This window comes from Balaenoptera musculus, chromosome 4 (genome assembly GCF_009873245.2).
Source record: "Balaenoptera musculus isolate JJ_BM4_2016_0621 chromosome 4, mBalMus1.pri.v3, whole genome shotgun sequence".
NCBI lineage: Eukaryota > Metazoa > Chordata > Mammalia > Artiodactyla > Balaenopteridae > Balaenoptera > Balaenoptera musculus.
Window position 1 is genome coordinate 21,451,513 of NC_045788.1, and position 26,364 is coordinate 21,477,876.

Below are 26,364 nucleotides of genomic sequence, written 5' to 3' on the forward strand. Positions count from 1 at the left end.
CACCTGGTTTCAGGACTTAATGAAGCTCAGGTTCTTGATGTCTCATCGCAGAAAGAATTCAGTGAGAGACAAAGTGATAGGTAAGAAGTGGATTTATTTAGAGAGAAACAAACTCCACAGACAGAGTGTGGGCCATCTCGGAAGGTGAGAAAGGCACCAGGGTATGGGGTTGCCCATTTCTATAGGAGTGGATAATTTCATAAGCTAATGAGTGGGAGGAGTATTCCAGCTATTTTAGGAAGAGGCAGGGATTTCCAGGAATTGGGCCACTGCCCACTTTTTGATCGGTTATGGTCTTGGAACTGTCATGGCGCCTGTGGGTGTGTCATTTAGCTTGCTGGTGTGAGCGTATATACGGAGGCTCAAGGTCTAGTGGAAGTCAGCTTGTCCGCCATCTTGGACCCATTTGGTTCTAATCAGTTTATGTCATGTCCTCAGGCTATGTCATTCTTTCAAAGGCTATGCCCTGGCTCCTTCCTTCCTGTTTCACATTTACGTGCTCAATTCAGGGGTCAGTCAGGTTTTTAGTGCATGTGGAAAGAATCTCCTTTGTCATTTTAGCAGATGAAACAAAACCAAGTTTTAGTTTCACATAAGTATATTACTGATTGTTGAGCTGCACCCCGCAGGCCTCTAAGGCCTGTGCTTGCCCAGCTTCAAGACCGAAGAAAGAGCCCGGAATCAGCAACAGAGACATCAGTGGTTTAATGGATGGGGGAGCTTACACGTCTGAAGCAAGGTCCTGCAGTGACACCCCACCACCGTGTGCACCAGCGGATGGTGGGCAGGACATGGTGGCAGTCTTCACTCCCCAGGGGAAGGGGAGATTGCCAGTTATACGGGAAATTGACATCAAGTTGGCTCATTAGTTACCAGGGAAACCAGCAGAGGGGCACAACCCTCACCACCCCTTTGATATGCTGTCACTAGCTGGGGCCTGGGGTAAGTACGTAGTCATACGTGTAGGGTGTAGGTGAAGCAGGCATTGGTCTGGCAGGGGATGTACAGAGAGCAAGAGAACAGCCATCTTGAGTGGCCTAACCATATACCGATATTAGAGCATATTTTAACACCCTTATAATATCGATTCAATTTTAACCAGTTTGATGGATTATACAAGGTAAAATTCCTTCTTTTTCTCGCTCTCTTCAACTTTCTGTATACAATTAAGTTTGTCCTTCATAACCAGAAGTTCTAGTTTAGGCAAAATTACTTTCATTTCCCTTAATAGGAATGCATTGCCATACCGCATATCTTTTCCTAACCAAGAAACACATCCTACTTTCCTTGCATATAAAGTTGTGTCCCTTATTATTACTAATAGCTTTAATTATGTATATTAATTAGAATTCTTAACTCTTAGAAACCTTAATTTCTAGTGAAAACTCAGAAGTAAGCAATTTTGAACCACATGTCAGACGAGCACTTTTTTTAGATTGACAAATTTATGAATGCATTTCATAATTTCTAGAAACATGTGTTTCTTCACGGGACAGTCTTTCAGTGTGACACAAAACATGTTTACTAATGAAACCGTGCACCTCTGATTGGAACTTGAACCCAGGTGAGGACTTGAACCCAGCCTAAACTCAGATTGGGACTTGAACCCATGGTCTTTTAACTAGAATCACTCACCTGGTGACTGGACTTACCGAGGCTCAGGTTCTTTGTATCTCAGCGCAGAAGGAATTCAGTGAGAGGCAAAGTGATAGGCAAGAAGTAGATTTATTAACATAGGACACTTGTGAGGGAAGCAAGTGGGCAGGCGAGGGGCCTCTGCCCCACAGATTAAGCAGGCTACATTTTTATAATCAAAGGAAAGTGGGGGAGGGGAAGAAGACCGCCTTCTTCCTCATTCTTCAAGTAGACAGTCAGGCTTACATCACTAACTCCTCCTTCGTATCAGGCAGGAGAGTGTTTGACCCTCTGAGGTCAAACTAGGACTGTCTAGCGCTTATTCAAATCAGCAGAAGGATGGTAACATATACTAAAATATGTTGAATCATCTCAGGTTTCTGTATGAGCGTCTCCTACTTAGGAATGTCACCTTTCCCTTAAATTCCTGTCCTTGGTCCTAAGGATCATTAGCTTGCTGAACTCAAACCCGCAGAATGCAGGCCTCATTTTTTTCTTTCACTTAGTGACCTCAGGCATATCTCATGCTTTTATTTATGGCTTTATAGTTAAGCAACCCTGCTTCATTTCATGACATTCTGATAGCTTTCTTGAGCTACCATTAATTTACAGCGTTCTCCCAAAGTTCCCTAGGTTTCCCTCTCTATAATCCCCTACTGGGACTTCTACAACTACCTGTGTAACTATCCTACTCTATCCTTATCACTAATAGAACCAAATTTATCTTGAGTTTCTTTGCAATAGGAAGCCAAAAGTAGATAAAACTATGTTCAGTAATTAATGTTTCACAATTTTCTTATTTATAAAAGACCTAGATATTTAATACATTTCTATCATTTAACTTTAGAAAACTCAAAAGTTTCAAGTTACCAAAAGAGATTTCAAAGGCTATTTTTAAGTACCTATACCATAAAATATAATTGTTGCTGAAAAGTTTATATATAAATTCTTATCCTATTTACATCTATCTGAAACATTTGCTGACATCAATCATGTTTAAGTTACCCACAAAAGCTTCATGAGACACTAGACAAAATCAGCCATCATTCTAAGTTATTTTATTTTTTGCTGACAAATTTTGCAACAGAGAAACATGAATCTGACTAATAAACCTGAGTAGAATAAAAGTTGTTTATCTGCATTATATTCAATGTCAATAACCTTAAAAGATATGTCTGTTTTAATTAAACCAACAAACTTAAACTAGCTTTTAGTCACTAAAGATTATCCTAAGTCACGCGAACTTGAAAAGTATCTGAGTTAGTTTCTGTTATATTTCTGAGAACTTTAAAATGAAACCAACTAGAGCTCTTTTACAAATTAATTTTGGCAATACCATCCGAAGGTAGAAAAACATATCTATATATGCATATATAGACAAACAAACATACTGCTGCAAACAGAGAGCTTATAGTTACTAATATTAGTGGAAAAGATTTGTAAGATTTCTAGTTAGCCCAGTTTCCAAATATACCTCCTCACTCTCTTTTTTTCTTTTTCTTCTGGTGAGAAACTTGCCTATTAAGATTGCATCTCAAAGAATGGCTCTTTGGTCCTAAAGAAGATAGGAGTAGGACATTTATATCACAAAGGCACAGATTAAGCGCAGTACAATTCTGTTTCCAATGTCCTGATTTTTGTAAGCATTTTGAGAGGAAGAGGTGAGGTTTGGGGATTGGTAAAAAAAAAAAAAAAAAAAAAAGGCAGGTGAACTTTGTGGTTTTTATTTGTTTGTTTGCTTGCTTTATTATTTTTAATTGAAATATAGTTGATTTATAATGTTGTGTTAGTTTCTGGTATACAGCAAAGTGATTCAAATATATATTCTCTTTCATATACTTTTCCATTATGGTTTATTACAGGATATTGAAGATAGTTCCCTGTAAGGCAGGTGAACTTTGAACTTCTAGAGAGCCACACCTTTGGCCCTGCAGAGGTTTTCAAGACAAAGACAGTTGTTTCCAATTCCCCAAAGAATTGGGTTGTAGCTTTTGTTTTAGGTATCTTTTATGTCTTTAATTTTTTCATTAGGCTTTTGCAATAAGTCTTTCAATGAAGCTATTTTGGAATTTCAAAAACTATTGTAGACTTCTGCATACCTATTAAAATAGGTATCCCATTCTGTTTGTATGATTTGGGAGCCCTTGCTTTTATGTATGTTTTTTAAATGACCTATCTATTCCTCATAATGGCCATTGTAATTCCTCTAAGGGCTGACAGCAGTTTGGTAGGTCCCTGGCTACAAATGGAGCTTAACCCATATTTCTATCCAGCTATGCCTAGCCATAAACAGAGTATAATTCATTTCTATTTGGCCATGTTTTGGAACCCTCAACCTCGTGGCTACCAAGCCCAGCTCTCAGGACACAAAACAAGCTTAGCAAGATTTTGCCATTTTTGTAAATACCTACAGCTTCTGGAATCACAGTTCTCAGACGTAAAATAAGAAGGTATGCCGGAGGTGGTGCACTCAAGTTTTGGATATAAAGGATCTCATTAGCAATTAGCCTTTATCTACACAAGAGAAGACAAACATGTGCACATTAACATATAGGCAGAAACCAAGAGATGTTTCTGCGTCCTGGATAAAAGAAGGCCCTGTATGCACCACCAACAATTCCCATGGAACCTTGGGGAAAGGACTGAACCAGCAAACCCCAAGGATTGAGGAACTGAGGACTGATTCCAAACAAAATGGAGAACTATAGCCGTCACCAACAGTTCCCAACATGGAATCTGGGGAAGGATTCCAAGCAAATGGCGAATTGCACACTAAACCTTCATCAGTTCCCAGTGTGGAATCTGGGAACAGAATCAATGGCTGGGATTTTCCACTCAAAAACCTGGAAATTGCATTCTGAAAGGCTAAGGGCTTGGCTCCAGGCAGAATCATCTGTCAGCTCAATTGGCTGCAGGCAGAATCATTTACCAGCTCAAGCTGACCTGCCCTATAAAGGAAGCCAGTTATACTGGGAGCTTGAAAGCAAAATGAATGGAACTCATACTGAGAGGAATTTGCCAATCTCCCTCGGAAATGGTGAGAAGGACTGTGAACTGGAAAGTATTCATGGGGCACCATGGCTGTGTTTCCTGTTGTCCCCAAATGCCATTGGAAGTTTGCTTCAATCCCACTGCTGCCACCAAATCTGGTAAAAAACAGAATTCAGCCAAGTAAATGTGAAGATCTAATTGGCTTTATCCAATAATTCATGAATCAGGCAGCATCTCATCTAGTAAATAGGTGCTCCGAGGAGTGGTACAAAATGGAGGGTTTTTATAGAAGGAGCATGGGGCAAGGAGGCTATTAGCAAAAAAAAAAGAAAGAAAGAAAGAAAAAGAGTTGCTTCAGACCAGGTCACCTTCTTTGGGGGAAAGGGCAAGGGTCTCTTATGCAGATTGCCTCTTCTTCCTTTGGGGGATAGAGAGGGACCACGTGACAGATTACCTTGTTGGTGCTGAGAATAAAATTCCAGACTGGCCGATGAAGATTACATTTCTTGGGAAGGTTGAAACTGCAATTAGGTCAGGTATTAAATCTAGGTTTGATATCATGGGCTTATCACAAGCCATGCCATTTGTGGCCTGTGGTTTTCTTCTTTAACAGGATAATCCCCACTTAAATTGCAAATGCCAAATGTCACTATTAAGCCAAGATTCAGCAAAGTATAGCCCACAAGCCAAATCTAGTCAACCCATTTTTGTGAAACCGTGAGATACAAAATGGTTTGTACATCTTTTTTTTTTTTTTTTTTTTTTTTTTTTTTTTAGTATTTGTTTATTTATTTATTTATGGCTGTGTTGGGTCTTCGTTTCTGTGCGAGGGCTTTCTCTAGTTGTGGCAAGCGGGGACCACTCTTCATCGCGGTGCGCTGGCCTCTCACCATCGTGGCCTCTCTTGTTGCAGAGCACAGGCTCCAGACGCGCAGGCTCAGTAATTGTGGCTCACGGGCCCAGCCGCTCCGCGGCATGTGGGATCTTCCCAGACCAGGGCTCGAACCCGTGTCCCCTGCATTGGCAGGCAGACTCTCAACCACTGCGCCACCAGGGAAGCCCGGTTTGTACATCTTAAATGCTTGAAAAAAATCAAAAGATGAATAATATTTTGCGGCACATGAAAATTACATGAAACTCAAATTTTAGTGCCTGTAAATAAAGTTTTTTGGCATACACTACACTCATTCATTTACATATTATCTCATGGCAGCTTTTGCACTACAACAGCAGAGCTGAGTAGTTACATGGGGACCAGATGACCCTCAAAGCCTGAATATTTACTATGGTCCATTCCAGAAAATGTTTGTTGACACTTGCACCAAGCTATTATTGCCCATTGACCCCTTAGCGGGAAGTTGTTTATTGGAGTACCTAGGACAGCCTAGAAAAAATGGAACAATAAATGGACACATTTAGACAGAGGCAAAGAAGTACAAAAGTCCAAAGCAAGGTTCACTGCACAGAGGACAGATAAGCAATTCTAGCCCATTTTACAGATAAGGAAAACTTAGGCCAAGAGAGATTGAGTGACTTGCCCAAAACCTCACAGCTGGTAAATGGCAGAGATGGAATTCACATTCGTGTCAGTCTGTCCCAGAGGGACTGGGGTATGAGGAGGAAGGAGGAGGATAGAACAAGGAGGTTAGGAATTTCCAAAGAGGCAGGTAACCAGCTTTATAAAAGGGCATCTCAGAAAACTGTTCAGAAAAGACACAACCGGTGTGTCCTTAGGGAACGTATTTAACCTCTCACCTTATCTCCAAAATGGTGATGAGACTTACCTTGAAAGGGCAGCTAGAGTTCAATGAAGCAATATATAGGTTCCATCTAAAAGGTGCCCAATATTCTTTCTCTCCCCTCTCCCTGACTCACCCAACTCACATTTCCTTGATTGAGTCTGGTCCAGCACACTGTCCCTTTGAGATTACAGCTCATTTGAAAATAAACCCATGCTTGCAGATTGTCCATCTCTTGCACACTATTTGTCTGAACCTAAAGTTGCCTCTGGCGATCTCACCGGCCAGAGAAACCCCACTTGAGCCTGAGACCTGGGTGTTAAGCTTCAAATGCAAAGACGTCAGGCCCAAGCTCATCTCTTCACACCAGAGCAGGGAGACACTTTCTCCCGTAAGAGACGTGAGCAAGACAATTACCCACCATCTACTCTTCCATTCATCAGGACAGAACCTGGCTTTATTTGAGGTTCATCCCAGGGGCTCAGCTCCTTTGTCCCACGTGCCCTCTGTGTATTCTCCTCCTGTCCTCCTGACTCTCTTCTTTATCAGAATTCTCTACCCACCCCCCGTCTCCCCATTCTCCACCTTCCTCTCCTCCCCCTTTATTCCTTCCACATTCTTCCTCTGATTCCTCCACCCACCTTTCCCAAGTGTAGCCCTGAACCCAACACTGGGGGAAGGTGATGGGGGCGCAAGGATGCAGGAGTCAGGAAGGTGACGGGGGTGCAGGGCTGCAGGAGTCAGGAAGGTGACGGGGTCGCAGGGCTGCAGGAGTCAGGAAGGTGACGGGGGTGCAGGGCTGCAGGAGTCAGGAAGGTGACGGGGGTGCAGGGCTGCAGGAATCAGGAACAAACCAGAGAAGACAGAGCTGGATGGGAATAAGAAGGGCTCCATCAGCATTTAGTTCCATCTTGATCTGCAGGCTTTGCTGAAACCGCTTCCCTGGCTGAGCTTCGGTTTCCTCAACTGTAAATTAAGAATCATAATCCTTGGCCCAGTTATTTTGTAAGATTGTTAAGAAGACCACAAGAGGCTCTATGTGTGGAAATGCTTTGCAAAATTTAAACCACCATGCAAATAATGTTATGATCAAAACTGATAAAATAGACACCATCATACAAATGAGCACACACACTTTCGCACACCCTGAAATCCATAGAGCTGGGTAAGTCTGTGTGGCTTGAGCATCATGTCCTTGATTTTGGAGCTGAAGACTGGAACCGAAGGGAGACGGTGGGGTGGGGAGGGAAGAGCACAGTCTCGGGGGCTGAGAACCCAGGCGTCAGTCCCAGCTCAGCTCCAGTGCAGTCTGCAACCTCGAGAAAGTCACTCCTGCCTGGTTCAGCTTCCCCAAGTGCAAAGGGGACAACAGTGCCTTCCAATGAGGATGGGATGAAAGTCTGCGTGTACAGCGCCGCCCTCAGAACCACGCATGGCGGGGCTCAGTGAAGAACAGCTCTTTTTAGTTCCCTTTATTTCAATTTTTTACATCACAATGGAACATTTTGCCCCCAAACCCAGTAATTGGAATTCCACTAACTCTGGTGGGCGTGACCCCAGGACCACGGTCCTTGAGTTAGCTCCAATCTGCCAGGTGAGCATACGCGCCCCGGGAGAGGCTTCGTGGGGCTCTCCTCCTCCGTGAATAATGACCTGTTGTGACAGCACTGACACAGTAGATCCTTAAGGTGCAACAAATGGCTCTGACAAGGATGCTGATTTACTTACTCGGCGGCGTTTCAATGCACTTAAAGACCTGCTGGATAAATGCACCCACGCGCAAGCCTGGCTCCCCGTGGCTCCGTGTGAGCCTGGGGGGAAATGGACCCCAAGGTTTCTGGGTCCATAACCTCAGCCCTGCGAGGGAGGGGCGTGGGTGAACTGCACTCATCCCAAACAACACTCAGCCACAATAATAGTCACCGCTGCCGGAGCACTTCCTGTGTGCAGTGCTCTGTGTGAGGGTGATGCAGGTACTCATGTACTCATGCTTCACCACACCCTGAAAGCTGTTCTTTTCCCATTTTGCAGATGAGGACTTGGAGGTTGAGAATCTTGCCAGCCAGCTGGTAATATACAGGACCAGCCTGCAAACCCAGTCCCTCCTACCTGCACACACAGGGCTCCTGCCCAGTCAGCTGCAGTGTCTCAGAGCAAAGGAGGACACTGGCCCCCTTGGGAGACCATTGGAGGAAAGCTGTCTTGCAGAGAATCCTGTGGTCAGAACCCTTCCCTCGTGCTATAAAGAAGATGTGTCATTGGACAGCAGGACACCATGAGAGAGGACAGTGGCTTTCAGGGTAGCAGTGGGGAGAGATATCACTCCTGCCACACGAGCCTGTCGCTGGTGCCTGCCTTTGTTCAGGATAGGAGGGCATCTCTCAGCCTTCTTAGATGACCCCTTGGACTCTGAGTAGGGGATGGGGGTGCCCAAGGACACCCAAATGCTGAGAGGTGGAACCACGGCAGGTATAGGTCTTCTGACTCAGAACTCCACACTCCACCCTATCCCTCCATGGACCTGGGTCTCCCCCAGAGCCACACACTTTCAGCCTACTTCCTCTTCCACTGACAGTTCTTTTAATATTTGCAGGCGCTTGAATCTCTCCCTGCGGGGAGTCAGGAGAGGGTGTGGCTTTAGGAGGGCTGGCTCCAAAGCCAGAAAGATCTGGGTTCAAATCCAGTTTCCATCATGCCTTAGCTCAGGGACATTGAGCAAATGACTTACCTCTCTGAGCCCTCAGATGTGGTATCTGCAAAATGAGACTAATAACAGGACCTGTCTCAGAGGGCGGTCCCGAGGCAGAACTGTGCCCGGCACACAGAAGCAGCTCCATGAGACCCACAAGAGTCCTCTAAAGTGGTTTTAGGAGGCAGGCCAGGCTGTTGGTGCCATTTGCTGGGGGTGTAAACTTAGGCAGGTCATTTCACATCTCAGGCTCAGTTGTCCCATCGGTGAGATGGCCCTCCTTCCTCAGATGGATGCCAGGCAGATTGATAACACATATAAGAGGCCCAGCCAAGACGTTACTGAGTGGCATTAGCTTAGACACTGATATCGTCATCAGAACGTCAAGCAGACACTTGGTTTCCGTGATATGCATGTGACCACAGCAAGCCACCTGCCTCTCTTTGCCACACTTGTCCTCATCTCTAAAGTGGGCAGAATAGTGCCCCCTCCTCTCTGCGTCCTCGTCACATGGCTCTTGGTGGATGGTGCAACAGGCTGGAGAGCTGTGAGTCAGCCCTGGATTCACACTGTGGAGTGTGTCATGACCCTGGAAATGCCAGGACAGGGGCCTGGAGAACTGACCCCACGCTAACCACGCAGGCAGACGGCCACGGTCTCAGCACAAAAGAGAGGCTCTCAAAGCTTCCATTCAACCCAGGGAACTTCCCCACCTGAGCCAGGCGGGCGGGGAGTCCTGGGGCTGTGAGCTGGATCTGCAGGGTGAGGGCAAGTAGGTGACCAATCCTGAATAGATGATTCTGATCCAGGGAGGTCAGAGCAGTGACGGGAGACCCAGGGGCTGGGAGAGCAGAGAACAGGCGCGCCTGAGCCTTTGGAAGGTCTTCCCAGATGAGATGGCACTGAAGCTGCATTGCGGGGGTCAGTACCACTCACCAGGTGCCCTGAGGGGGTGGGGATGGAGGCCGTGTTGGGAAGGGGCAGGGAGGAGTACCCCCCAGAGAGCTTGGTGCTTCAATGCTGCACCTTCTAGCGATCGGTTTCCGCCCGCGTCCTGCTCAGCATCTCTTGCTCCTTAACTGATGGGGGACAAGAGTTTGCGTTGCAGGGAAGGGTGTGGAGAAAATTCTGCAGAGGTGGATGAACCAGTGTGTGCTTCCTTGTTTGTCTCCATGACAGATGTGGTAAGATTTCCAATGCGGACAGTGAATGAAGTAGACAGAACTTTCCAGAGAGCTCCTGTAAGGCTGTGGGCGTAACAGCCAGAGTTCACCTGGCCCAGAGGAGCATGGTGGGCCTCAGCAGGGAGGGTCCCTCCTCCCTCCGTTTCCATGGAGCCCAGCCAACTTCCGCGCTGCTGAGGTCTGGGTGCCTTCAGGGCATCCGCAGTTGGTACCCTCAGCCGGGAGGCTGGTTTCCCTAGGCAGGACAGGGCAAGGCCCTCCCACGGGAGCAGCAAGCATGGGCACGTGGGCCCAGGGCAAAGAGGAAGCTCAGGGGGCCTGGGGGGCCTGGAGCTGCCCTATCAGCTCATGGGCCAATGTGGGGAACCTGTCTGGGGCCTCTAGAAATTAGTACACTCTGAGGATGATGAATTTCCGATAACCCGGCTGGCGGAAGTTAGTATTTGGAGTAAAACGTGACCACATTTTCAGCCAGTTTAAGACAAGTGGGTTGTTTTGCCTTGTTTCAGCAATGAGGCTTTAGCTGGAGACTGGAAGCCCCTCTGCGTCCCCCAACACCAATGTGTGTCTCTGGCCTGAGACTCTGCATCCCTGGGTGATGGCGGCACACAGGCAGCACCCACCAGTGAGGAGCTGTGGCCTGTCCACCCGTGGAGGTTTGGCAAGTGACACCCTCCCTTGGGCAGACTCGCCCACCTTCTTCCAGGCTCCAGGCTCAGAAGCAAATAGTGACAGCATGTCACCCCCTCCCAGCCTCCAAGGCTTTTGCTCTTCAGGCTCTCAGCTCCGTGGATTTATAACACCCCTCATTACTGAATGCAAGACAAAGCACCCCGTTCCCAGTATGTGGGCGGCACTCAGACATGCCAACAGGAGGCCTTTGTGGCAAAGAGAAGAGGCAGGTTGTCTGTTGGCCCAGGTGGGCAAGGGAGAAGGATGGTTTTCAGGCAACATTTGTCAGTTCTGTGTAATAAGTAGCAACTGAGCCACCACAACTTTTTAGTGTAAACATATTTTAAATTATAGAGTGTTTCATGCTCATTTGAAAATAATTTTTTAAAGGAAAATAATTACAATAAAAATTCCCAATGATCCAGTGAATGCAGTGTTATCAGTATTACAGTATACCTTTCTCCCTTCATGCATAGTTATTTGAACTTTGGGTTTTTTTTCCACTTAACTTTGTGCCACATGTATTGTCCCACGTCATGAAACCTCACCACGCTCTCAGCGGCTGCGTGACATTCTCTCCAAGAAGGTCAAACATGCTTGACAGGGTCCTTGCAGTCAGCTAGGGCAGTGTGATTGTCCGGCTTTAGCCTGGTTCCACTTTTCTGTGTATCAGTGAATATCTGTGCAAAAGTCTTTGTCTGCATTTTGGATTACTTTCTCAGGCGTGTATTACCTGGAGCAAAGTGTTTGGGCATTTTGAGGCCTGAGATAAGTTTGGCGGAGTATCTTTCTAATCGTCTGCGATAACTTCCGCTGCCCCCGGACATGTGAGGGACACCTCCCTCCACCCCTGTGCACTTGGACTCTCGGGTTGCCAGTGTATTTCATGGACTCTGCAGATTTGTGCCATATTTTCTGAAGAGATGATAATTTGGTTTTAATTTTAGAAAGTCGCTCAGTGAAATGAAAAGTCCTGCAGTCCTCTAATATCACCTGGAGTCGTGGTCTTTTTACTTAAAAAATTAAATTAATTCTGCAACAGTGTGCAACAGATCTATTGATTAAAGAGGGTTACGTGACTGGAGTATGGAAAGTTTACATGAGCCATCTTTACAAAAAGACTGAAAGTGTGTGCCTGAAAACCCATACTCTAGCATTGTAAATGCTTTTCAGGGCTATAAACGTAAAGATTCTTGAAGAATACCTACTCCATCTTGCACCAATAATGCATTTGTCCAAAGATAAGAAAATTGCCTGGAAAATGCTCATGTTTATTGGACATAAGAGAGAAGAGTTTCTATACATCCAAGAGAAAGTACCCTGATTGGTTGAGTTAATGATTTCCCCCTGGGGAGAATTGTTTTCCAGAATGGCTGTTCTTAAATCGCCTGGTTTCTGCACCTTTCCAGCATCCATTCTGCTGGATGTGTTTCTGTTTGGGAGCTGAGAAGCCTGTGAGATGAGGATCTTTGGGGATGAAAAGGTTGGGGAGAAAGCAGCAACCAAGCTTTAGGTGGGGACCCTGCTTTCTGAACACCACACGGTTCCCTTGGATGACAGCATCGGCTGTTGCCCCGACAGCCCCAGGGAGCGTGGAGCCAGGGTGAAAGGGGAGGGCCAGCAGGCTCAGAGGCTCGTTGGAAAACTAAGGTGCTCACACGGACATCAGAGAAGCATGCCGAGGTGAATGGATCCCCTCACAGCGCATGCACGGCCAGGGGCCAGCCAGACTGGGTTGTAGTGTCCCAGGGGCCTGTGCCAGACGTGGAGGCAGAGCAGGGCTCTCCCAAGGGCTATGTGCAGATCCAGTGGACCTGGAGAAGCAGCACGCAGCATTTGGACCCCAAACCCAGCCTTGCAGAACAGCAGCAGTATCTTCAATTCAGAGAGACTGGAATGAGCGGAGAATCCAGAAGGAAGGCAACAGGAGGAAAGTCTGTCCCCGGAGCCCAGAACCTGGGCACGAACACCTTCCATGAACCATCCTTGTCATTCATTCTTCAGATATTTATTGAGAACCTGCCATGTTCCAGGAACTGCACCAAGCACTGGAGATTGAAAATCTAACCAAAAGAGACACAGTCCCTGCTCTTGTGGAACTTGTGATGGTAGATGGGAATGGGGTAGGGGGTGAGAGTTTCAGACGGAAAACAATCACGGAAATAAATGAATAGTTGAGGCTACTGGGCAAAGCCAGTCACATCGCCAAGCCCAAAATCACCAGGGCAGGGACGTGTACTCCTTCCACCGGAGGAGGGTGTCAATGAAAATAGTCAATAAACAATCAATAATAATAATAGAAAAGAGTTTTATTTGAGCCAGACTGAAGACTAACCCAGAAGCCATCTTCCCAGATGACTCTGAGAAACTGCTCTGGAGAAGCAGCGTTTTGAGCACAGTTTTATATCTTGTCAGACCAAAGAATATTCAACAAGTCAGGGTTATACTTCTTCAGGTTTTCCAAAAAAAGAACAGATCAGCACATACGCAGCGAGTCAGTATGGCCTTGGCACCTGGGATGGGAGTCTTATCATCAAAGGAGTATCAACATTGGCCTCCCAAGAAGAGGGGCATTTAATCTTTACTTTTAACATGAACATTGTTTACTTCTGGTGGATGTGCCCTCTTCTTTAATCATTAAAGCATATGTACACTATATGTCTGATAGGCCACAAATGCCTGACACACAGTGAGGCCAAACAAACTGAAATGTCAGAGTTTGGAGCAGAGAAAGGTTTATGGCAGGGCCATGCAAGGAGACAGGTGGCTCGTGCCCCAAAAACCCCCGAACTCCTCCAAGGGTTTCAGCAAAGCACTTTTAAGGGCATGGTGAGGGGGGCATGGTTAGTTGCTGCAAACTTCTTGGTGCTGGAATCCTTCGTTCTTGCAGCTGTCCAGGCAGGTCAGGTCAAGATGTTCCTGTAAACCTCCAACAAGACAAATGCTATTCTCTGTTCTGCAACTTTTTATCTCCATACAAGTGGAAAAGTGTTATACCCTTAAAAGTCAGAGCCTTGAGAATGGGCTATCCTGTATATTTCAGGCTATCGGCAACATTCTTAACTGGAAGCAAAAACAATAGAATACAAAGGTTAAAGTAAAAGAAACAGATTTGTTCTTCCCTATTGCACTTCTCAAATCATCTATGGTGAAGGACCAGTTTTTTTTCCCAATCATCATGGAGCATGATTTTGCAAAAATATAATAGAGACAGATTTCTAGAAAAATGAAATAAATAGCAAAGGCATTCAAAATATAAGCCAATTTTTAAAGTATAATTAGATTCAACAAATGTAAAATTACTCTGTCAAATTGCTATAAAATTTCTAAATGCTACTCTGGATTTCTATGGCAGAATTATAACAAGCAGTTCCAAGGCCACACCGGTCTATAGACCACAGTGAGTAGCATCGCCCCAGAATCTGTCCTTGCCCTTGCCCTTGCCCTCCACAAAATCAGAAATGATTTAGACTTGGATTATGTTTCCAATTTGGTCTGATCACAAGCCATCTTTACATGGTCCTTACTTTGCAGCACTGGTTCTCCTGGTTGACAATGACAGGCCAAGGAAGAGGGTACGATAGAAACCTCGGGCTTCATTGAGAAGCTATTGGGCAGGAAACTGTCTGCAGTTTCCCAGGTGCTCCCAGAATAAGGCCTGAAATTGTCCACCTACATGCCTGACTCTGAAATCACCCAGGTGACGATGTGAGGGTTTTCTCAGGCCGAGGAGTCAGTTATCATGGTGATGATTTGGGGCAGAATTAGACTCCCTCTGTCATCAGGAAACTAGAGAGAACTTCACAGGCGGGACAAAATTTGAGGACAAATTACTAGTTGTTTCATTTGACATTTATTAAGACATCTCAGGGGATTAGAAAAATTGCAAATACATGAAGTTTTCCAAAAATGGAGTCATATGTGAGTGCAATTTCATCATCATACACACTTGTCCACAGACACTCAAACTCAGGCGGAGGTGTGTACATATGTGTGTACACACACACACACACACACACACACACACGCGCCATGTCTTGGATCCTTCTCATTTTAATGCGTGGCAGTCCAGAATCTCTGAATTCCAGATGACTGCCTTCTTCGCCTTTGACGAAATTGGAGAGTGTGTGTGTGTGTGTGTGTGTGTGTGTGTGTGTAGATTTTCATACATCTAATCACTCACTCATTTCATAGATATTTATTGAGCACCTATTATGTGTCAGGCCCTGCACAGTGATGTACAAGTTATGCTCCAGAGCATGAACGGGTGATAAACAAAGAGTAAATAATTCTCAGGAGGAAGAGAAGGACCAGCCACAGAGGGGCCAGGGACTGATAACCAGGCAGAGGGCTGACCTGAGTTGTACTCCCTGATCTGAACCGTGGGTATTTTTTCTCTCCCTTCTTCTCCTTTGTAGTTAATTAAGATCTCCCTTTTTAGTAAGAACTAAAAGGTAATAAAATCTTCTTGTGAAGATTAAGTATAGTAAATGCCAAGGGGTTAGTAATAAAGGAAGGGCGAGGATTCCTTATATTTGTAATTGAGTTCAGAGAGTTTGTGTGTTCTTTCTTTTTAAATTGTGCCTGCATGTAATTGTTTTTTAATTGGGGAAGGGAAAGTCATATAATTTAATACTCAAAAATAGATGTGCCTCTTATGTGTTGGGCCCAGGGTAAGTGGTTTGCATTTGTTATCTGATATAAACCCAATCAGCAGCTCTGAAATAGGTGATAACATCACCAGTGTTTGCGTGAGTAAACTCAGGCAGGGAAGGAACTGACTGGCCCCCCCATCTGTGGTACCAAGTGACAGAGCTGGGACTCACACCTGGGTCTAACCCCAAAGCCTGGGCTCTTCCCTTTGGGGTAATTAATATTCCCATTCTACAGATGAAGAAACTGAGGTTCAGAACCATTAAGGAACACGCCCAAGGTTATTCAGCTGGAAAGACAGCTATGTAATTCGTGGGTCCCAGTTCAAAATGAGAATGAAAAGCCTTTTGCTTTAAAATTACTAAGATCTTCAAGACAGCAACAGCAGAATGTTACACCAAGTATGGGGCCCTTCTGCACATGAAGCTGGTCTTGGATCCTGGACTGGACTCCTCACCACCTCCTGCCTCCTTCTGGCTGAATGTCCCATCTCACGGTTATAAACCCACAACAGCAGAAAAGGAAATGTTAACAGAAAATGAACTCAGAAAAGCAAGGGATCCTTTTTGGGGTTGGGTTTTGGAGTCATGCAGGCCTGGCACAAGTCCTGGCTCTAACACATGTATGGCCTTATCTAATCTTCACACCAGCTCCCTGAAATGTAGTTGTAATTTTTCCCCATTTTACAGATGAGGAAACTGAGGTAGAGAGTGTCTTGCCCCAGGAGCACTAGCTGGTATGCAGAGAAGGCAGGCGTCTGACTCCTCACCCCTCATCTCTATACTCTGTTGTCTAAGTGTCACCGTGGCCCTACCCAAAGCCAGGCTGAGATACTGAGGAATTCACCCCAGGAGCCCTGTGGGGAGAGGAGAGAGAAGGCAAGTCTCAGAAGCCAGCCCTTGTCACTCCCATTTACAACAAGGCCCGCTCCCTGGCCCAGCACTTAAGTCCCTTGTAACCTGGCCCCAAAGTTCCTTTCTGGCCCATCTCACACCAGGCCTCCTAGAGGCCCACCCCTGGCCTTACATTTGTCTACGTTTTCTGAGTCCTGCCAGGCTGCTGATCGGGGGGCACCATTCATGTCGTTTTCCATCTAAATAGCACCCATTGGCATTGTACAGCACCAAGGCCATGGTGGTGACACCCTAGAGTTCTCTCTGCCCCCTGAATGCCCCCCATTCTACAGTGCTGTGTTAACCATGCCTTCTACTGTCTGCCTCCTGATGCTTTGACAACTGGGGCCTTGCTGAGCCTGGAGGGACTGCCCCTCTCAATCAGCTAATTCCTAGAGAGAGCAAACAACTTACACTTTTGCTTTTCAAACACTAACCAACCAACCCAGAACCCACATCCCCATACACCTCTTTTATCAGGCTCTCACACTCCAGCCAACATTCACCTGCCCTAATCACCCCAGGGCCAGGTACCAGACATCTAGGGACAGCCCCTACGCCCCAGAGGCCGCTGAAATTATACAAACTAGGCGATCCTAAGGCTGCTTACCCTGTCTCGCCTCTTCCTTCCCATGCAAACCACAGTACAGGCTCTTGCCCATGGTTTTCCCCTCTTCCTCTGCCTCCTGACTGACCCTGTACTTCTCCATGTGCCCCCAGTGGTGTGGGCCCCCTCTCTTTGGGACTTGTGAGTATAACAAATTCTCTTATCAATGGCAATAATATCCTGATCTGTTGGCCTGATCACACTTAAATAATAATACAACCTTTATTAAAACAAAGCCCAGGTTACTTCTCCCAGGAAGCTCCCTTTGATCACCCTAGTCGGGATAACTTATCTCTTACTCTTTGTTCTCTGGGACCTGCTTTTTGTCCCTCTGTCCCTCTGTCTGCCTTAAAGCTGGCCATGTGGCTGCCACTGCCCTGACCGTAAGCACCATCCAGTTAAGGGTTATGAGTCACACTTCTCTGCCTCCCATGCCTGGGGCTCTGCCTGGCACATAGTAGGTGCTCAGTAAATACATGTCATCTAGAATAAAGATAAGAATGATACAAGACTGATGATAGTAGTGGTGGCAGTAGCTCTCTGTTCCTGGTGCTTTGCATACTTTTTCTCCAATTCCCAGAGCAACTCTGCAAGGTAGATTTGTGTTGTTATCATTCTACAGATGAGAAAATGAAGCTCAGGGACGTTCACTGATTTACCTAAGGCCACACAGCCAAGAAGTGGCAGAGTCATGGTTCAGACCTGAGTCTGTCCAGCTGCAGAGTTAACACTCTTGAATTTAGTTAAATTGAACTGAAGTTAATTCCACATCGTGTGACACTGTCAGAGGTGATTCTCTGTGTGGGTTGATTGAGAGGTGGCAATCAGGAATGTTCTAGTGTTCTGAAAATGAGCACCAGCCCTAAGCCAGCTGCCGAGTGACCTTTTCAAAGCACAGTCTAGATTCTTCTTGCCCTCACTAAACACCCATTTATGGCTCTTCACTGGCCCTAAGATGAAACCCAAACCTCTTAGCCAGCATCTGTCATCTGATCTCCACTTACCTTTCCAGCCCATCTCCACCTCTTTACTCACCCCCAACTCAGAGGCACTGGATGGCCAGTGGAGTTAAAGATGCTCCCCATTAAGCATAGGTACGTCCCTAGCTTTTCCCTGTAAGAAAGGAAGTCCCTTGGTGCCAAATCAAAGTCATTTATTTCTAGGAGAAAGTCTTGAAAGATGCTAGGTGGTTGATGCCTGCAAAGACTGGTTAGAATGTCAGCTGCCTGAACAATCCCTGATCAGGAAGGAAAACCCCTTTCCTATCCCTCCCACTCACCAGCATCCCCACATCCAGCCACTTACCTTGTATGAATCCAGCAATTTCCTAGAAAACCCGATGCCTCTTCCTCTGCTAGAAGGTGAGAACAGGAAGAGCTGGAGGCCCTTTGAACATGCACAGTAAAGGAAAAAGGAATGTTCGGAGGCACCTGTGTCACTCCCTTTCATCCTTCTGCGTCACTTCTGAGTTCAGAATTGGAACAGTGGACCTGAGTGTCTTGGATTACAAGAGCCCTCAAAGCCTGTGTTTTCCAGAAGTCTCAGATTAGCTTTTTTCCACCAACAGGCATCTAATAAGAGAGTTCCAAGTGGTTAATATTCTCCTGATGAGAAAATATACGTTCCCCCAATTCAGCAGGAGTTATAATGCAATCATCCTGTTTCTAAATCCTTAATCCACCGAGAAGGAATTTAGTTCCTGAAGGCATTCCAGTGCTAACCTTTTCAGATGTCATCGAGCTTGATTATTAAAACAGCAGGTGGTCTACTTCCTTTCTCTTCATTTGAGAAAACAGTGGAACCACAACTCATTAACTAATCTCTAGGTCCTTTATAAATTGAAAAGATTTTGTTTCCAAGCAGGGCAGCTCAGAGAAGTTTAGGAAGCTTGTGAACCAAGGAGTGGGATGTTTCTACCATGAGGCTGCAGCGGGAGGTTTGCTGTGTTGGGCCCTTAGCCTTCAAGGCTCACGACGAGCCCACAAGGAGGTGTAACTATCCCGAATCTAAAGATGAGACCACGGAAGCCCAGGGATGACAACTGCTTTGCAAAAGTCACATGACCCGCATTCAGAGGAGATGAGATTCAAGCCTAGATCTCTCCAGTCTTCCGTGTCAAAGCAACCCCTCACCCACTCAAACTGCCACCAAGGTCAAGCAGTGATAAAACTGATAACACTCCTTGATCCTTTACCAGCATCAGAGATTAGCATCTTTTTTTTGATATATCAGTGCAAATTGAAGGTTCAAAAATGAATCCGGGGACTTCCCTGGTGGCACAGGGGATAAGAATCCGTCTGCCAATGCGGGGGACATGGGTTTGAGCCTTGGTCCGGGAAGATCCCACATGCCGCAGAGCAAATAAGCCTGTGCGCCATAACTACTGAGCCTGCATGCCACAACTGCTGAAGCCTGTGCTCCATAACAAGAGAAGCCACCACAAGGAGAAGCCCACGCAACGCAATAAAGAGTAGCCCCTGCTCACCACAACTAGAGAAAGCCCACACGCAGCAACAAAGGCCCCACACAGCTGAAAAAATAAATAAATAAAATTTAAAATCTTGAGAAACAAAAAAACAAAAATGAATCTGTAAAACTCACCTTTCTCAGTTCCAGCAAATCCTCAGAATCATGGAGGAGCTATTGTAAAAGAGCCCTGGGCTTCCCTGGTGGCGCAGTGGTTGAGAATCTGCCTGCCAATGCAGGGGACACGGGTTCGAGCCCTAGTCTGGGAGGATCCCACATGCCGTGGAGCAACTAGGCCCGTGAGCCACAACTACTGAGCCTGCGCGTCTGGAGCTTGTGCTCAGCCGCGACAGTGAGAGGCCCATGCACCGCGATGAAGAGTGGCCCCCGCTCACCGCAATTAGAGAAAGCCCGCACACAGAAACGAAGACCCAACACAGCCAAAAATAAATTAATTAATTAATTAAAAAAAAAAAAAAAAAAGAGCCCTGTGACTGTGGGCAAGTCACATCAACTCTCAGCCAGTCTTCCATCTGCACAATTATGACAGTAGCACTCACGGACTTCCCTGGCGGCACAGTGGTTAAGAATCCAATGCAGGAGACACGGGTTCGAGCCCTGGTCCGGGAAGATCCCATATGCCGTGGAGCCTCTAAGCCCGTACGCCACAACTACTTAGCCTGCACTCTAGAGCCCGCAAGCCACAACTACTGAGCCCGTGTGCCACAACTACTGAAGCCCACGCACCTAGAGACCGTACTCTGCAACAAGAGAAGCCACCGCAATGAGAAGCCTGCACGCTGCAACAAAGAGTAGCCCCCACTCACCACAACTAGAGGAAACCCGTGCACAGCAATGAAGACCCAACACAGCCAAAAAATTAATAAATTAACAAATAAATAAATTTATTAAAAAAAAAAAGATAGTAGCACTCACTCACTGGGTTGCTGGAAGGATTAAATGAAAGAAGAGACCTAAAAGCCCTTAGCACCTTGTAGGTGCTAATAATTGTACGTCTTCTTATTTCCTGCAATAAATTTTATTGCATAAATGATCATTTAACAATAATAACTGTTGACTATGTCCCTTGTGTTTGAGGCTGAAACGACTGCATTTAATCCCCCCAGATCCTGTGTGGTAGGTGTGACTTTTATTGAGACTCAAGGTGGGTAAGTAGTTTGCCCAGAGTTCACACAGGAAGTGGGAGGCCTGGAATTTGAACACAGGCACCCTGAATTTAGAGGTCATACTTTTAGCCATCCTGCCATCCTTCCCTCTGGAAAATGAAGATGAATAGATATTTCGTGCGACAAGGCTGAATTTGATGACTTGCATTTTGCTCTCTTAATCCCCACCCCAACTCCTTCTTGGAAAATGAAAGATGTTTGTGTGAGCGTCCCACTGTCTCCAGGACACTACACTCAGAAAGCTTCATTGATTTCTTTTACTATGTGGTTGCAATTTTGCCTGCTCTTCATAAACCCTCAAAAACAAGCCTCATGAGGTCACCAAAGCAACTGGCAGGTGTGATGATCCTAAAGCTCTTCTGTGCCTGATTTCTCTCCAGAGAGGGACTTGTCCCCTCTAACCCGGGGTGGCAAAAGGAATGAAAACTTTGCTAGGACTGTGCCTCCACTGACTTTTCCTTCGTTATTTATTTGCTTCTTTATTTACACTCCTTCAAAAAAGGACTCGATGTGGAATTTCTCATCAGAGATAACCACTAAAATATCTGGATGAGAAAGAGATGCCCACAGTCCCCACAGAATGAAGGGAATCGATACTGAGGATGTCTTGGGCTTCTCCAACAGAAGAGGCTTCTGGAAGGAGGTGTTGTGGGAGATATCTTGCCCAGTAGCAGGAGGAGACACTCAAGAACTGCTGATGTAAGGCCATACCAAGGTCCCCCTGCACAAAACCATTTCCCTGATTATTTTAAAATCGGTATCTCTAAAGAAAAGGAAGATCCAGGGAGAGGAGAGTGAGGAAGGGAAGGAAAGAGGCCCCCTCCTTGACACCACGTCTTATTATTGGGAAGAGATTCCTCCATTATCAGTTCTGGACCACTTGCCTTGCTGAGGACAAAGAGAAGCAAACATGTGATGGGCTGCTGTTGGGATGGATGGTTCTGCAGGACTGAGGGTAGGGGCAGATGGAGGCAGTACCAGAGAAGCTACAAACAGGCTGTGGCTTCTGTCTGTGGCTCAAGAAGGGCTGCCATGGCTGAAGTCAAGGTAAGGTCTCTGAGGCTTCTCAGATCCACCTGGCAAATATTTCCTGTGCTCAGAGCTAGGTGTGGAGGGATCAAAAATAAACTCACAATTCCTGCCTTTAAAGAGTTCTTAGTTACAGGAAGAGGCAGGCCCACGAATGGATAATTCCAAGATGATATCCTACAGGATCCATTCACACTTCCTACCACTGTCTAGTGAGCATGTGCTCTGTGCTGGGCATTGTGCAGCATGAATGGATAATTCCAAGATGATATCCTACAGGATCCATTCACACTTCCTACCACTGTCTAGTGAGCATGTGCTCTGTGCTGGGCATTGTGCAGCATGATGGGGATTCAGGGTCACCGTCAGCTTGGAGTCTAATGTTGTAGTCTAAAGCTGAATATGCTGTGAGAGCACAGAGGAGGGTTTCAACCCAGACTGGAGAAATCCTGAAAGGTTACATGGAGGCGGTGACAGACAGAAGAGAATGGAAAGGGCACTCCATGCAGAAGAAATGGCATGATTGAATGCTCAATAGTACCAAACATTTTGTACCTAGGACACGACGAGACTGGTCATGTGCGGACCGCTGCTTACAGCACTGTGACTTTTAGATATACCTAAGAAAAAGCCCTCCTGTCTACCAGTGATTGGTCCTTTAGATTGACCTCTAGAGCGTGGGCTATAGCAGCTTCATGATCTCTTCCTCCAGGAGAGGACACAGCTCTGCGGAGCTCTGAGTAAAAACATGTAATTGGGTGTATTCTCTTTTACTTGTAGTCGCTATCATTTAAACATCCTCCCATGGCAAGTTCCCTGGTGATGAACCCCACAACATGGTGTGCAATCTTTGCTTATGGCTCAGAGAAACCCCTTAAAGTATGGCTGGTTAATGCAGGGGTTCAGAATTAAACCCAAATTACATGGTTAGCTAGAATGTGGCAGGGTTGCAGTGTAGGGGGGGGATGCACATCTCCTTTGCTCACTGGGGAAGGAATAACATGGACTGGGGGCCTACTGCATGTCAGGCCCGCATTGTTGCGCCTGGTTCTCACCCCCCCCCCCCCAGTGTGGTCCCTACTTCACTGATGAGGTGCCTGAGCCTAGGAGACCTTCACTAACCTGCCCAAGAAATTCCTGACCTGATTGAGTCAAGCCAAGATCATTGCGGCATCCACTTCAAATGAACTTCTCTGAGGCTTCCCATGGGCATTCATCCTTGACATTCATGTCTCAGCTCAGACAGGAACTCTCTCCATCTAAAGAGTCACCATTTTTCCTTTCATAGCACTTACCCTCCCTGACAGGACAGCACGGACATATTCACTATCTGCCTCTCTCTCCCAGCTCCACAAGGCAGGGACCCTTCCTGACTCCTTCACTGCTGTATCCGTGATGCTACAAGCAAAGCCAGGTACATAAGAACCCCAAACAAATAAATGCTTTCTTACTGAACAAAGCCATCTGACAGTCCCTAAGCCCAGCCCTTCCACTCCACTGCTTTCTTCAAGGTGGCGGCCGGTGGCCCATGGGGTGTTTGTGGGGAGCCCCGTGGTGGCTGATGAATGACCCTAAATTCAGAACTCTCTGAGTTTCTCAAGAGTGAGGACAGGCAGTCCATAGATTTTCATTTCTACCTTAGCAAAAGGATACCATCTAGCAATGTGACAAATGTTTGAGATTCATAAACTAATAGTATCCACAACTCATGTTCCTTGATGATTCAGACTTCTACCCACAGGTCTGGCTCAGCCTGGCACAGACCTCTCAGGCAGGTGTCGCTATCAGCAAGCGCTGCTGCCAGTCACCATGAGCGTGGCCTTGACTCGCCTCTGACTTTCAGTGGCTGCTATTGTTGTTTCAATCAATTCTTGTGTACACTTATGCTTGGTGTGTATTTTTGTTGATTGCTCTGTTTTGTGTGGTACCATTTTGATTGTGATTTTGTTCCTCTCCAGCGTTTTATTGTCCTCAAGTTATTTTTCCACTAAAAAGCAGGGATAAGACCATCAGCCCTACTTAAGTGGGTCACAGTCCTGAATGTTTGAGAAAGAGTCCTTGCACCTCACCTCGTGGCCTCATGTAATCCTGAATTACCTTGCTCGCCTTTATTTTGTGACCAGAGGTATACGTTCCCAAAACTCACCTTGCTGGGCAAAACGGGGAAAGTGGGGCGAGGGGCTTGACACTCAAAAATGTCGTCAGTGACACATAAAAAAGAGAGAGAGAGAGAAAACATTAGCACAGTTTTACTTTTACTCAGGTTAAATGGTTAAGAAATAGGTAAGTACTACAATAAGTAGTACTTGAAGAGACGCGAGGTTTGCTTGTGGAAGTGGACACAGGAAAGGTTGCAGCTGGTACATTACTGTGAAGAGGGTTTTCTGATGGGAATGGAAAGCTGTAACAGTGGTGCAGGCGGGTGTGGCTCTGCACACATGGTGAGGGGAGTAGCTGGTAGATGTTTGAGGTCGGTGCATGCGCCTGTTTTGTACATTCCTACATGGCTCGGCTCAGCTCAGCTGGGTGCAGGTTTCTGCTTTCACCTAATGTTTCTCGTGCAAGAAATCTTGCATAAGCAAATGTGAAATTCCCATTATCCTCAAATTGTTTCCTAATATATCAATTGTGTTGGAACAAATTCACATTTTCAAAACATGTGTTATAGCGGAACTGTCTGTACCTGACTTACGGTCATCCTTTCCTTGTTTGCTCAGATTGGACCAAGAGGATTGAGTACCAGCCTGGCTCGGGGAGCGTGCCCCTGTTCCCCAGCATCCAGCTGGAGACGTGCGACGGGGCTGTGTCCTCCATCCAGATCACCACAGAGCTGCAGACCAACTACATCGGGAAGGGCTGTGACCGCGAGACCTACTCTGAGAAATCCCTTCAGAAATTATGTGGTAGGTTTTTCCCTGTTGAGATTATTTTTTAATTACTTTTTTAAAACAATATATACAAAGCGTATCTTATTATATTATGAGAGAATCATCCCTCCCCACTTCATTGGTCTATGTAACCTCTGGATGGATATTGTTTACTTATCATGGTTAAAGGGTCAGAAGGCACAGCTTTTGGCATCAGACACACCTGATCAGATCCCACCATGTACCAACTGTATGGCTGTGGGCAAGTGATGTGACAAAGCCTCTATTCTTCATCAGTAAAATAGGGATTCATGACCTCATGTGTTATTGGGTTTTTTTGGGTTTTTTTTTATTTATTTATTTTTGGCCGTGTTGGGTCTTCATTGCTGCACGTGGGCTTTCTCTAGTTGCAGCGCGCTGGCTTCTCATTGTGGTAACTTCTCTTGTTGCAGAGCACGGACTCTAGGCGCGCAGGCTTCAGTAGTTGTGGTGCACGGGCTTAGTTGCTCCGCAGCATGTGGGATCTTCCCGGACCAGGGCTCAAACCCTTGTCCCCTGCATTGGCAGGTGGATTCTTAACCACTGCCCCACCAGGGAAGCCTGACACCATGTGTTTAAGAGCACCTAGCACAGGGCCTGAAGGAACAGGGCTCCCTTCCACTGTGTTGGTTTACAGAGAGGTGCCTGCCCAGGGGCCAGTGTGAAGGGTGGTGTCAGCCACTTGGGGAGAGGTGGGTCTCCTCCCCCAGGACCAGCTATGGAACTTGAGGACTTAGTGCAAATGAAAGTGCAGGACCCTTTTCCAAAATTATTAAGAATTTTAAGGCAGCAACAGCAAAGCATTAAACCAAGCTGGGGGCCTCGTGTGATTGCTTAGGTCACGTGCCGGTGAAGCCGGGCCTGGCTGCCCACATCGGAGAAGGAGAGCTGGGGTGAGAGTGGAGGTGGGAGGTGGAAAGTCCAAGTGTGGGGCACAGCGGGCTTGCTGTCCACGGGCTGAAAGATGGCGCCCCAAGAAAGGAGCAGGCCGGAACTAGGAGCCAGGCTGGTGGCGGTTCTATACACGAAAGCTTAGCTTTATTGAGCACCTGCTATGTGCACTCTCCTAGAATCTTCACATGCCCTACCCTAATCTCCCCACTACACTGAGGAGGGTCTTATTCACCCAGTTTTAAAGATGGACACTGAGGCCCAGAGAGGAAAAATGACTTGTTCAAGTTCACGCAGATAGAAAGTGACAGAGCCAGACTTTGAAGGTAGGTCTATGGGAATGAAGGGCTCTTTGGCTCAGGATCTGTGACTCTGGGCCAGGCCTCTGGAGCTGGAATGTAAACCTCTCAAGTCAGCTGTGGAATAAGACACTGAAAACGGTGGGAATGGTGCCATGTGCTTGGTAAACCACACCGTGCACGGGTTGATGGGCCTCCTTCATCCCCACCACGTATATTACATTTCTTTCCTGTTCTCTCCAAGAATATTCAGGCCCTCACACCGACTCTCCAGCCGGGCTGTGGGCAGCTTAGGAAAGAGCTTTCTTTTAGACGGGGCCTACACTTGGGGGTAACTCCATCCCCACCAAAGGATAAGGAGGCTCCCGAACACACAGCGTAGCCTGCATCCCCTCCTGGGGACCCCTCCACTACTCTCTTCAGGGCAGTTTTTCTCTCTCAACATTGACACACACACACACACACACTCATGCACACACAGTGCACACACATGCACACAGGTGCACACATGCACACACAGGTG

General features: G+C 46.5%; 1 protein-coding gene across 1 annotated transcript in view; it reads left to right on the top strand.

The window, feature by feature from the left end:
• CLSTN2 (calsyntenin 2) overlaps positions 1 to 26,364 on the top strand; it is a 653,573-nt gene that overhangs the window by 513,322 nt on the left and 113,887 nt on the right. Inside the window, exon 6 of the mRNA XM_036851859.1 lies at positions 24,463 to 24,648. Within this exon, the coding sequence (XP_036707754.1) occupies positions 24,463 to 24,648 (186 nt within the window). The remainder of the gene's footprint in view (positions 1 to 24,462; positions 24,649 to 26,364) is intronic.